The sequence below is a fragment of the Drosophila obscura genome, unplaced genomic scaffold (genome assembly GCF_018151105.1).
Source record: "Drosophila obscura isolate BZ-5 IFL unplaced genomic scaffold, ASM1815110v1 contig_29, whole genome shotgun sequence".
Taxonomy (NCBI): domain Eukaryota; kingdom Metazoa; phylum Arthropoda; class Insecta; order Diptera; family Drosophilidae; genus Drosophila; species Drosophila obscura.
In genome coordinates, this window is record NW_024542816.1 from 224,523 (window position 1) to 238,040 (window position 13,518).

General features: G+C 48.4%; 1 protein-coding gene across 1 annotated transcript in view; it reads left to right on the forward strand.

Annotated features, from left to right (window-relative positions):
- The first annotated feature begins 3,624 nt into the window (after window positions 1-3,624).
- LOC111075820 overlaps window positions 3,625-13,518 on the forward strand; it is a 48,101-nt gene continuing 38,207 nt past the window's right edge. The window contains 4 exon segments of the mRNA XM_041594529.1: window positions 3,625-4,424; window positions 4,684-4,813; window positions 5,144-5,518; window positions 6,477-6,633. Coding sequence (XP_041450463.1) covers window positions 4,028-4,424; window positions 4,684-4,813; window positions 5,144-5,518; window positions 6,477-6,633 — 1,059 coding nt within the window. The 5' untranslated portion in view covers window positions 3,625-4,027.

Consider the following 13,518-nt stretch of genomic DNA (forward strand, 5'->3'; position numbering starts at 1 on the left):
GGATTTTTACCGAGTCGTTCTGCCAACTCTTTCAGGAATACCAAGGTACATAGCTACTCATCTAACGGGGCCGGAACATGGAGATCGGTTGCGGCCCCGTTTAGGCGGGGCTTAGCCCCATTATGGCAATGAAGTAGTAGCTGTCAATCTCTGTATAACCGTCTCTAGTGGCACGTTTGCTTCGATACCATTTCCCTCCCTATATTCAGTATAACCAAGAAATTAAAAAAAATTACAACAACCAAAAAAAAACACATTTTGTGATATAGCCTAGCAAGAACATGAAGGAATAGACGGAATAAAAACAGGATAGCAAGAAACAGTGGACTACACCAGAGGGATATCAATGCTATCGCTCTGCCATTTCGAAAGGGAGAGAGGCATTTCGAGTGAAGGCAATAGATATGTGTGTGCTGATGGCAAACAATGGCAAATGATCCCCAATACTATCCGCACTCCTACGAACAGCGGCCCCAAAACGAATCAAATCTCACATTCGCAATTGACAAAAAATACGTTCGAGTACATACATACATACATATACATTTATAAACAGGAAAAGAGAAAGAGAAAATAATACCCCTGCTAGGGTATAAAAAAGTACGTACATAAATCATAAAATAGGCCAATACCAACGTTTTAGCAATCTAAGTCTAAGAAGGAAACTAAACGAAACTTTCTTTGTAACAACAACAAAAAAACAAAAGAAACCAAAAAAAAAAATTGAAAAACGTTTACAAACCTGTGCGTGTGTGTGTAATACAGTAGTGCTATATAATATAGATCATATATCGCATAATGCATCAACCCTATATAAGTACGATACATATTACAAAACAACAAAAGAACGAAAAAAAAGGCAAAAAAATATAACAAAAACAAAACAAAAACCAACTATAAAATATATTTATTTGTGTGTTTGATGTCAACTAAATGTTAAAGTCAACTTAAAGTCACGTATGTAATTGTAATGAATAGCCCAACATTTTTTGAGACGAAGCAAACCGACGATGATTCGATTTAGCATGAGTATCAATCTTTATACCACACATAAATACATACATACATACTACATATACAAACGACTATATACATACATATGTACGTATATGCATATATAGCGATATGTGTATGTGGTACGACTAAGGCGAGAGGATATGGCTATGGATATGGATATGGATATGGCTGGCTGCCAGAATGAACGGCTGAGCTGAGGCTGACGATGATGATGATGATAATGATGATAACAGAAAAACAATTAAAAATACTTTACAAAATCGAAAAAAACACCATCAAAGATATTTTCTTCCTTTTAAGTTTTTATCCCTGGGTGGGCCTCACCGGAGTCTTCAATGGCATGCAAATTTGGTGAAACAATGTGAGGATTTTTGGTGAAGATTTCCAAGAGTTGCAAGAATTTTCCCCTCCACCAAGGGGATGGATTGCGAGTCATAGGGGCTTCGTACGAGGATCCCATGAATAGGGAAAAGGCAAAAAATAACGGCCGCTTTCGATATCGATACCGATATATCGATACATGGTTTGCCAGTAATTGCAAAGTACTGCTGTTTCTCCACAGATGGCGCACTGCGACGCCTGCGTTCCATGGTTTGTGTCTGGTCGGAGTCGGAGAATTCCCGCTGTCTGGTTGGCCATTTGTAAGCCAACTGAAGCTTATCACAGTGGCAGCGGCCTCTGCTCTGCTCCTCTGTGGCCAAGTGGCGCAGCCGATTTGTGTGATAAAAATGTGAATTTGGTTTGCCGTTATACTCTAAAATACCAAGCTAAACAAAAGAAAAAACTCCAAGTGTTTTTCGCAATTACGCTTCTAGTACGCTAAGCCCATCGGTCTGCGTGGTTGTGTCAGTGTGTGTGTGTGCGTGTGTGTTCTGGTCCCAAAATGTAGGCAACAAAAACCTGAATTGAGGCTGCGAAGCGCCTGTGAGCTGTTATCGACTCGCTCTCCCTCTCCCTCATTTCATGGCATGGCATGGAATTCCTTTGCAGAGCAACGTGTTTGTGTTATACACAGGACACGGCAACACGAGGCACCGCACGGGTGCTCCAGGACAGCACAGCACAGGACAGGACCCTGACAGGACACGATTACTCTGTCGCGCCACTGCCGTGCCTTGCGCCCACGCACGTCCCGAAGAGCGCGCTCACTCTCAATCTCGCTCTCGCTGTCTCTCTTTTTGCGATGGTTGCTCTCGGATGCACAGTGGTACCAGTTCAGTTGGTTTCTAAATGTAATGAATGGAAGTTCAGGATGGGCATGAAATATTGCTGCAGTGTTTGAGATCTTGTTTTGATAGCGAGGACTTCTAAAAGAACTTAAAGAAGTTTTAGTCGAAGTTAAGGAATTGCAAGATTCCTAAATATAAATGGATTCTTTGTTTCGCTCCAGCTGTGATGCTTAAAGCTTTCTGAAATCTCTTCCTGTAGTTTGAACTGCGTTTCGCACCACAGTGTGCACAATTTTATTTTATTTTTTTGTCGTGTGTGCTGGTGAACAGAAATCATGTTGAGTCAACGTGCCAGCAGCCAGCCAGCCGGGCGCTAACCACAGCGGAAGCAGGAGCAAGAGCAGCAGCAGCAGCAGCAGTAGCAGCGGGAGCGGGAGCAGCTGGACCGGGCGGACTATTTCTAGCAGCAACACCTGACAACGGGGCTCGTAATATTGCCTATTATTAACGCAAAATTACACAAATATTGTGCGCAATTTCCTGCTCTTCACCGCAAGGTGTGCGCGAGAATGAGTTGCTGCTCTCTCTCTCTCTCTCTCAGTCGTCCCGTTTGGTTTGACAATAAAATTCCATTCACAAGTGCAACGAGAATAACAACAGTAGCAACAACAACAAGAATAAAAACAAAGACAACAAAATATGAGTGAATCGCGTGCTTAACCTAAAAGTGCATGACAAAAGGATTTTTATGCGGTGCTCACACACGCACAGAGACAGAGAGAGTGGTATGGGATAGAGAGGGAGAGGAAACTAGACTCGATTCAGGCTCATTGTTTTCTACTTCCGCTATTCCATAGACAACAACAACAACAACAAAAACTGAAATCGAAATAACAAAGAAGAAAAAATTGCACTCGAAATTACAACAACAATTCGAAGAGAAAATACAACAAATATATTGAAAAAAAAAAAAAACACTTTCAGCGTCAATCGAAGCTGGCAACCCCAAATCGAAGCTGCAGCAACAATTATCGAAATTAAATCTACAAGCGCCAAAATCCAAATTGCAACTAAGCCAACAAACAAATATCGAAATAACAATAAAAAAATAACAAATCGAAACCCACTACTATGGCAGAAATTCAAGAACAATCCATTTTGAAATTACACCAACGAGTAAGAACGAAATAAAAGCCGCAAAAGTAAACGAAATTATAGCCAAAACTAGAGCAAGTCAACAACAAACCATTTTGAAAACTACACCAACAGCTTAAATCGAAAAACCAATTGCACCAACGAATAAAATATAGTTCCAACTCCACAACAAAGTCGAAACAACAAACAAAATTGTTACACGAGAATGCTCAACAACGATCCCCCCACATAGGAAGTACCCCAACAATCGTGAAACAACTAAGACAAATTTGAACAAAAACAAAAACAAAAACAAAAAACAACAATGTATAGTTCCTGCTACGTAGCTTTTTTGTAACTGTGTATGTGAGTGCGAGTGAGTGAGGATGTTGCTGGAGCAGAGGCCAGGTAGCGTAAATGAATTCCGAGAAGCCCAAAACAATTGCCATCTCCTCGACACGTTAAGAAGACACCACCAGAAAATACGCCCCACTGAAGGAGGAGTGCCAGAGGCGGTGGCAACGGCAACGGCAAAGGCAAAGGCAGCCGGAGGAGGTCCCTAGAGCCCCAATCCTCGTAGCTAGTTCAAATTGCATAGGAAAAGGAAACCAAACCCCGCCCCAGACCTTTCTGGGAATCAAACACACACACACACACACACACACACACACACACACACACACACACACAACACACACACAAGGAACATGGAGCGAATGTGGCGGAAAGTCAACCACAGCTTGCGCAACACCAAATCCCAAGGCCAGCAACAGCAGCCGAATGCCACTAGCGCCAGCGGCACCACCGCCACTTCCACAGGGGCTGTAGCCAGTGGCGGCAGCGCCGCCACACCACAGTCCACCGATACCATCAACTCGGCGGGTGGCTTCGGCGATGGGCAGCTGGTGGTGGCCGTTCAGGGATTGCCCAGTGCAGCAGCAGCACCAGCAGCAGCGCCGTCCGCAGGAGCGGCACCCGCCGCTGGTGGGACAGCAACGACAGCCCCTGTCACTGCCACCGGGGGCTGCAATGCCACTGGGCGGCGTCTGGCCAGCAGCGGCCAAACGCTGCCCGTATCCGGCGCCAGCAAGTCGCTCAGCCAGCACGCGGCCCCCCCGTCGGCGACGCAGGAGCCCCCGGCGGTGGCACACAGTTCACCCCCAAAACCAAATTTACATGCTACATTCTTCTTTGCTATTTTTCCTTTTTCTTAAAATGCCCACCCTTGGGCCCAAAAAAACGCCGCTCCCAAATCCGGCGCCACGCAAAGTCAGCTCAGCCAGCATGCGCAGTGAAAATGGCAATTTAATTACAGTTTTAAATCTTTTATAAATTGAAAAAAAAAACCCACAATGACCGTTGTATGTTATGTATTCGCGGACCGCCTCCTCGGAACGGCGTCGGCGACGCAGGCGCAAGAGCCGGCCACGACGCGGCGGTGGCATGGGCGCCGTCACCAGTTGCGTCGGCGATCCGAGCGGCGATAATATGTCGTAAGTATCCAAATCCAACTCCAAACTCAGGGCTGGGATCTTAATCTACTCAATGGGATAATCAAAACTACATTTTACATGCTACATGCTACATTGCTCGTATTCCGTAAGAGGTACTGAGTACTGTTACTCAGTACATTCGAGGGATTCGCTTTATCCTCTTTGTACTTTGCACAGGTCGCCCAGTCCGAGGTTCCCCTTAACATTTGAATGGTTGAAGCTTCATTGAAACTCTGCTTCTACTCTGGGAGTAGCACTCTGATTCTGTGGCTCCATGAATGAGGCTTGACTGCAGTTCTAAGAGAACCTTGAATTTTCGTCTCGTTGCAGATCCTCTGGCGGCTTCTACACCCTGAAGGACCACCACCAGTACTATCGACACGGACACCATGGACACCACGCAGCCGTCGGCGTTGGAGGGTCTGGCTCCTCGCATCGCCTGTTTGCCACCTCGGCGCCCAGCGGCACCGTGATGATGTATCCCAATCCGCAGCGAGCACCCACCCTAACAGCGGCCGGTGGATCTGCATCTGCAACTGGCTCTGGACCCGTTGCCGTTGCCAGTGCTGTGGCTGGGGCTGTGGCTGGGGCTGGGGCCGTGGCCCAGCCGGACATCTCTTTGCGGCAGCGAGCGGTGGCCAAGCTGCGGATGTTCAACTTCCACCTCAACTGGGATCTGCACATGACGCACTGCAAGCCTTGCGGGTGAGTGGCATCTGGAGTTACGAGTGGATGCCACCAAGTGGCTGCCACTTGAGTCTGCTCCAGTGGCTTGTGCTTTTGTGTGCCGCAGCCCCCAGCCCGCCTCTCGTTCCCTCCCTTTCCCCACTTAGTTTCCTTAGTTTTTCATTTGTTTCCCTTGCGGTAGAGTTGGGATTGGGTTCACTTGGTCTCCATTGAAGTGCCCGGAGCCCGCAGCAGGCGTTGAATGAACCCAAATGCAAAGTGGGTCGCCGCTGCATTCCGTTTTAAATTCTCTGCCTTCAACTTTTCTGCGGCTTGTAGTCGTCGCCTGGCAATGGGGTAAGTGGAGCAGAGTTTTCTTTAGCAGGCCCCCAAATGTGTGAAATTTTAATGAAGCGCCAGCTAACGAGCTGCGGGTACGTGGCTGGGCCTGGGCCTGGGATTGGGGCTGCTGCCCCATCTGGGTGGCTTAGATAGTAGTTTAACTTTTTATGGTGGGTAATGAAGGGCTAACGATGCAGCAGCAACACAGAGAAACAGAGCACGAGCATCCAATCTCAGCCAAAAAAACTAATTCAGAGTAAATTCCCGCAAAAATATTGATTCAATATAAGGATATATATTCAGAGAATTTCATTGGTCTGATTTGATCTGAGTGTGGGATCTGAATTGGGCATCGAACAGTTAACTCGATTCACTCGGCTCTGAGCAAAGTTTTGAGCTGGAAACTCTTCAGCCAGAGACACAAACTATATACAGGATTAATATGCCATTCAGAGTCGGATTTGTTTCCCTCTCTGCATGTTAAACAGCTGATGCTAAAGATTCCTCTCCTGCTTCAAACTCTGCAAGCCGAACAGAAATAACTAAAATAAATAAATAATTATAGAGAAATCATACAGAGACTGAGGCAGGAAGGAACGGCAGGCTCATTCCATACGACTTGACTAATCCGAAACAATTGTATTGCCTTTGACAGACCCCGCCTGAGTGGCAGTGGCAACATCATCACGCGCCGCCTGTGCCGCAACCGGAGGCGGGAGGACAACGAGCTCTACCGATCGAACAGCTTCAAGTTTGAGCGCTTCGAGCGCAAGGAGTGCCTCGAGGAGCTCTCCAACACATTGCAGAAGCAGGTGAGTACTGCCACTGACCGGCATGGTGGAAGACAATTAGCCCTGAGGGCGGCTGGCAACTGCGACCGCCACATGTTGCATGCCATCAATCGTGTCGCTGCGCTGCGCGCTGCAAATTTATGCGCATAGATTACACCTAATTGAAGTGTCCAAAAAGAAAGAGAGAGCCCAGAGCCCTAATTAGTGGGGCTGCTGCCACTTGCCGAAGAGTGTGGGCTGGGGGCATGCGTCTGCCGGCTGGCTCCGTCTCAGGTGGCGTTGTCTGTCTCGGAGGAAAGTTCAATCTCCCTTTTGGACCCCATACCCCTACCCACCTATCCCCCTATCCCTATCCGCATCGTCCTGCATCCATCCATCCATCCATCACTTAGTGCCAGTGCCAGTGACGGTGCCAGTAACGGTGCCAGGGGTGTGGGAGAATCTAATTAAGGGCGCGCAACAAATTGAATTTTAATTGAGCGTCGAATTTGATTTGGCAGCCAAAAATACTCCATGGGGGATGGTGGATGGGGGGCCACAGCCGATAACAAAGTTAAATTGAAATTGAACCTTACGCAGGCCCCGGGCAGGCCAGCAAAATGTATAATTACAATTAAGGCAAGGCCCCGGCCCCCTCCCCCGCGACGTACTCGTACTGAAGTACCCGTATGGCTTCAGCTGCGGCATTCCATGCAACGATAAGCGCATACCTGGGATGGGATACTTTCTTATCTCTATCCAAAAGACATTCTAAACTCAGTGGAGTAACTCGCACATCGGCAGGCAGTGGTGTGAATATGGTCGATTTTCAGCATTTATCCCGAGACCAGGCACAAAACTTTAGCTGTAGCTCCCGCTCCAGCTTCTGCTTCGATAATGCCATTTTTCGTTTTAAAACTTATATTTTTTGTGTACTTTTTAGCACGCCTCAAGGCGGCTTTGTCTGCTGCCGCTGCAGGTTGGGGTGGGTGGGCGACTGGGTGGGTGTGTGGCATGGAGTACTCCATCAAGACGCGCGGCTAAGTGACAGGCAACCATTTATCAGCCGTCTAAGTACGCTGCGGTTTCTGCTGTCTGCAGAGCACTTCAAATCGCTGTATCGCTGTCTCGCTGGCTCATCGTCATCATCATCATCATCCAATCGCGTATGCCACGCTTGTCCAGGCCCTGCTCCTCCTGCTCTGCTCTGCTCCTTCGCCTGCATCTTGGATGAGCTTGTACAACTGCCAGCTGTCCGTTTCGATAAGCTGCGTGGACAGCAAACCGAAACCGAACACGATACAGAATCCAAAACGTTGCCCCACCTGCAACAATTCGCCCAATAAATAAGTAAGCAGCCGAGGGCTGCTGGGACTCGAGGAATCGAAGCCTGAAATACCCTAAAAGGGCTGACAATGTTCCATATTTATATTCATATATATATATCAATGCCAATAGTTTGGGCCAGTTTAAGCCATCGCAAACATACGACTCTCAGCCAGGGTATGACAAGTTCTTGTTCCGACAGGCGTCCATTTCCCCATTTCCCAAATCATTTTCTGACTGCTGGGACTTCCGGATGGATTGGATTTTGATGGATTTATCAGGTGTGGCAGTTCCAGGCAAAGCGTATCAACCAGCCCCCAGCCACAGAGCATTGATTTATGTACTCCAGGACGCACAATGACAACTATCCCGTGACTCACGTTGGGGCTCACGTGGGGCTCACGTTGGGGCACTCTCACTAATCATGGGACTCCTATCTCCTGCGAGCCCCAAGTCTTGGCACTCCCACCCATCCCCAGCCACTTGTGGCTGTCGCTGTCAATTGGATTTTCCCCCCTAAAATCTGAAGCCAACAACAAGCAGGAAATAATGCAAACACTGTGGCAACTGGAAAACCACCAGAGAGACAAAGACAAATGGCACTTGAAAATTTCCCTGGCAGCTTAAGTAGTTCAACCCAACGCCCACTCCACTTCACTCCATTTCCCTCCACTCCCCTCCACTGCCACGTTAATAAAAACTTCAAAATTGTTTCCAGGGCAGGGCCAGGGCACACATCACATCACATCACATCACCCAATTCAACGGTTCATGGGGCATGGGGAATTTTGATTCTTGTTTGGAGAATTGGTTTTGGCTTCGGTTCACTTTTCCCGACTCGAATGCAATTATTGAAATGAGATTGACCCCAAAGGTTTGATTGGCGATTGATTCAATCAAAATTTAATGTTTGAAGGAGATTCTTGTATGTCGTGTCCGTAAATGTCTGGATGGATCCTTTAAGGCTGGAATTCGGATTGAATCGGCTTTCAGGCTAGCGCAAAATCGGTCTGATGCTGAATAATCTTTGCATAAATACTCGTATTTCCAATCATTTTCAGCAGTTTCTTTCCCCACTGTTTGGGAGTTGGGAGTTCTCTTTTGTCAGCTCCTCCATTTGCTGCCTCTACGCTTGCTCTGGTTTTAATTGCAAATACGGGTATGCGAGCTTACTCGTATTCTGTGTGTGCTGAAGTTCCCTCCCTGTCGAATATTAATTGAAATTGGCTCGGGGATAATGGATTCGCGGTAATATATTATTTTTTATGCCCCAAACCCTTAAAGTCTTATCTTTTGGGTGCCCATTTCTCACCCATTTCGGTTCATTCATGTCCCCGTCTCTGCTCCATCCCTCTCTTCCCCGTTAGCCCCTCCATTTGTCACTGTTCACCTTTGGCCCATCTCCTCCCACTCTCCTCCCACTCTCCTCCCATCTTCCTGCCTGCCTGCGCCTGCCTGCCACAATGGAGTGTCGACAGGCAGCTCCATCTCTCGTCTCCTGCCATTGTCCCGGATAATTTCCATCATCTAATGCGTTATCTTCCGGCAACGAGTCGGTCCTTGTTGTGGGCTACAAGGGGGGCGGGTGGTGCGGGGGGCGGACATTACCCGCCTACGCATTATTTTTGATAGCACAATTTTGAGCATTAGAGGCGACAAGGGAAGGGAGGGGAGCTTGGAGCATCCCTGGTGCTGCTCTGGCTCGGAGATTGCTCAGTGATCTGTGTGTGCGCTGGCTGTCATTAGCCCCCAATGTCCTGGCCGCTTGTCGCTTTATTCATGCAACAATTGTTGATTGCCACCCTTCTGGTGCTCCCGCACCCCGCAGCCTGATCTGCCGCCTGACTGCCGTTTGTTGCGTGTGAATTATTGTTGGCAATAACGTGGAATTGCCTTGTCAGTCAGCAATCTGCAAGAACTGAAGGCCTGGCCTCCACTCCGTTGCTGTCTCTATTTTGACCCATGGACGTGGCATTAAGTAGCTCGAGGTAACCCCCACCCCACTCTCCATTCAAGTCCCACTGCCAGTCTTGCAATAGTTTCAATCAAAGGGGCACCAGCACCATGAAACGAGTTAATTTCCGATGCCCCCCCAAACTTGTGCCACCTCCAGCCCCCAGCTGTTTCGCCTACAAATTTAATCAAACACTCACCGGAGAGGTGGCAGGAGGAGGAACGGTGCTGGAGGTACAGATTGGGTGCCCCAATCCTTCAAACGGTTGGCGCTCTAAATAAAAAAAATAATGTCGGCAATATTCGTTCCAGGCGTTTTCTGTGCAACATTTTCCACATTCACATTCCACATTCACATTCAAATGAGATTTTCTTGCTCCACCCCTACACATGAGCAAAATCACAGGAAATAAATAATTCTGAATAATGGAGAGTAGAGGGCAAGGGAAGAGTTCCCTAAGTTCCTTCCCTTGGTACAGTTGGTGCAGAGTGGTGGAACAAGAAAACTTTCAAGCAAGCAGTCGAGTGTGCGTGCTTTTGGGGATCCTGATGCCTACAGATCAAGTGTTTGATTTAATTCTCTCCATTTAAGTCGGAGAAGTTTTTTGGACCAAGCATGCACAGGATCCATTGGGTTGCAGTTGTTGGTTGAGAGCGAAATGTGTGGATAAAACTTGGCTTGAAACGGAACGCAGTCGGCGTTTCATTTCCATCGTTCCCAGCCATTTATCAGCTGTTTTATCGTTCCATCGCTCGCGTTCCTAAATGTGTGACTTTCAGCAGTTCATTCCATTCTATTCCATTCCAAGCATTAATCCATCTCGCCGTGCAACAGACTTGAGTGTGCCTGCCACATACACCCTGCCACCCCCCCCGCCACGCCGCACTAAATTTATGTGCGCAATTGTGTTGAGTTCTGTGTGACGGCTCCCCCCTACCCTACCCACTCCATGCCGAATGGCATTACATGGCCCTTTCTTTGTGCCGCGGGGCCTGCTGGTATTACTCCTAGTTGGGTGCTCCCCGGGTTCTCTCTCAGCTCTGATTTCTGCATTTGTCGCTGCGGCTACAGTTACATGGCTGCCTCTCCTCGGAGGCTGCACCTTGGGCGGTTCAGCATTCAGCATTCAGGATTCAGCATTTTCCGTTTCTTCCGTTTCTGCTGCGGCAGGTCCCTGGTCCTTTGTGTGTTATTATTCAAAATCCAGTCAATAATACGAGACGCGATGCTAATTTATTATACAAAATACGCACCCAAGATGCTGCAAGCTGTCGGGGCGCTTTCTGGTGAATATTTCACGAAGTGGAGGGAGTGGCAAGGCGAGGCAAGGCGAGCCAGCGAATACCGTTGGTTGTTAATACGTCCCAGTGTGGCCAACACACAAACACACAAGGGGCTGTCCTCCTCCTCCTCCTTCCAATTGCGTGTGTCCCGAATGCTTTTCAATTTTATCCCTTTTATTGGCTTGGCATTTGTTGCAGCTGCTTAAAATTCATACACAAATACGAGAACATACTGCTGCTCCCAGCTTGAGTGGAGCAGACGGACCCAGTCCCAGACCCAGCCCCTGCTCAGCGCCAGTTGGTCCCACTACAAAATCCCCGCCTGGTTCTGGGGCTGTGTCTCTTTCCCTCCCTCCCGTCAACTGTCGTCTGCCCTGCCTGGGCAAAGTTTCCCTGGCGCTTTGTGCAAATTAGTTTATTGGAAATTCTTGTTTTCCATTTCGCTTCGATTTATTTCGCTCTGAAACGAATTGTTTGTGTGTGTGTGTGTGTGTGTGAATATAAATCTGCAAGGCAAATCGCATTAACTTCTTTAACTCGAATCACTTAAAGCCGATTCCCTGAATGATTTTCACCTTAAGTCCCAGTCGGGGAACTTCAGCTCTTGGGATAGTTGCGGGGGCTAATTGAATTTGTTTGTCAGTCAACTGTCAGTTGGCGTTTAGCGGGAGTTTAATTTCAGTCGCAAAACTGATCAGCTGAAGCTGGAAGTTCCTGCCACTGCGATGCTTCCACTGAGCAATGCCTGAGCCTGAGCCTGGGCCCTCCCACTTAACGTATTCTTCCATCTCTATTTCTCTCTTTTTCCCCCTTTCCCTTTGCTAATCAATTACCTTTTGCCGAGTTGCTCCGCCTGGCCATTGTGTCCTTCGACATCCTTGCTAATCAATTAACTTTTGATTAGACGAGTTTCCCTCTGTCTGCTGTTCCTGTCTGTTCCTGCCTGCTCCTGCTGCTGTTGCTGCCTTAACAATTGCATCACGACATTCTCGACTTTTCCCACATTTCTTATGCAAGAACTAAAAACAAAGTTGTAGCCCCCTCCCACCCCCCACCCCAACCCCAACCCCAACCCTTTGCTCTCCCAGAGAGTGCCCAGAGCACTTTAGTTTTGGCCATAACTTCTTAAATTTATAATATTACGTGTTATACACTCCGACAGTGAGTGGAGGAGAGGTTCTCGCACACACACACTGGCGGGGGAAGGGGCCATTAAAATTTTAATGAAAATGATGTCCGCCGGGACGGGTAGCAACGTTCTCGCATTGCCAATGACGATGACTCACCCAGAACACGGAGCACGGAGCACCACGCACAGAAGCCAGAGCCCAGGGCCCAGAGCCCAGAACCCACAAGAGATGAAGACATCCTGAGAGGAGAGAGAGAGAGAGAGAGAGCTTTAGCTAGAGCTAAAGCTAAAGCTAAATAATGTAACAGAGGGAGCTGGAGGGGGCAGACTGGGCGAGTGCGTGGCGGCGTCTTGTGCGTGCAACTGCCATATCAATATCAACAGACTCGTACTCCTACTCGCACTCTCCACTTCTCTGGCTCTGGCTCTGGCTCTTGCTCACTCAGAGGTGTACCGTGTACATCCCAGCCTGCTTCCGCACAGGTGGATTAACATTGAAATTGACTGAGACAAGTGGCAGCTGGCAGCTGGTGGCGCCACGCCACCCTTCTCGGCTCTCCCCTCAGGGACTTGCACACGCAAGCAACGCACATGAGTTGCCAGAAGCTTTAAGTTGTAGCTCAATATGAACTTTCATGATCTTTCGCATGGTGGAGAGCCTTGGAAGCAGCTCCGACGCTAAGCAGATGGATGAGAGATATTTATCGGTCATCGGTCAGCGATATCCACATTCAAAGTCTCTGATAATTCCTGCTAGCGGTGTTCCACCTCGATGGGGAGCTCGTTGCACATGGGCGGGCACAAGCTTGTGCCGCTAGAGAGTGTCAGCCTGCCTTCGAAGCCCCCTCCCCCGTGCCATCTCGTACACCGCCCCCGGCGCCATCCCTTAGCTAAGGGTTGCCGTTCGCTGTTCGCCGGAGGCGCAATGCCAAATCCGTTTAAATTTATGGCGTGTCATTGTTTTGGCATAAATTTAAGTGAGTTCATCGAAGAGCGCAGAGAGGCAGGGGGGGTGCAGTTGGTGGTACAGGGGAGAGCGTTCACTCGACATGTAGTTAAACATGCACAGACATGCATGCAAATGATTGCAGTGGATCCCTGGGAGGCGATGGCGAAGGCGGGAGCGGAGCTGCTGCGTAACTTCAGGCACGCACACACACACACATACTCTACGCTCTCTTATGGTAGCGAACCCATCCATCCCCCCACCCCCCACCAAGCAATTGTTCAGCTTC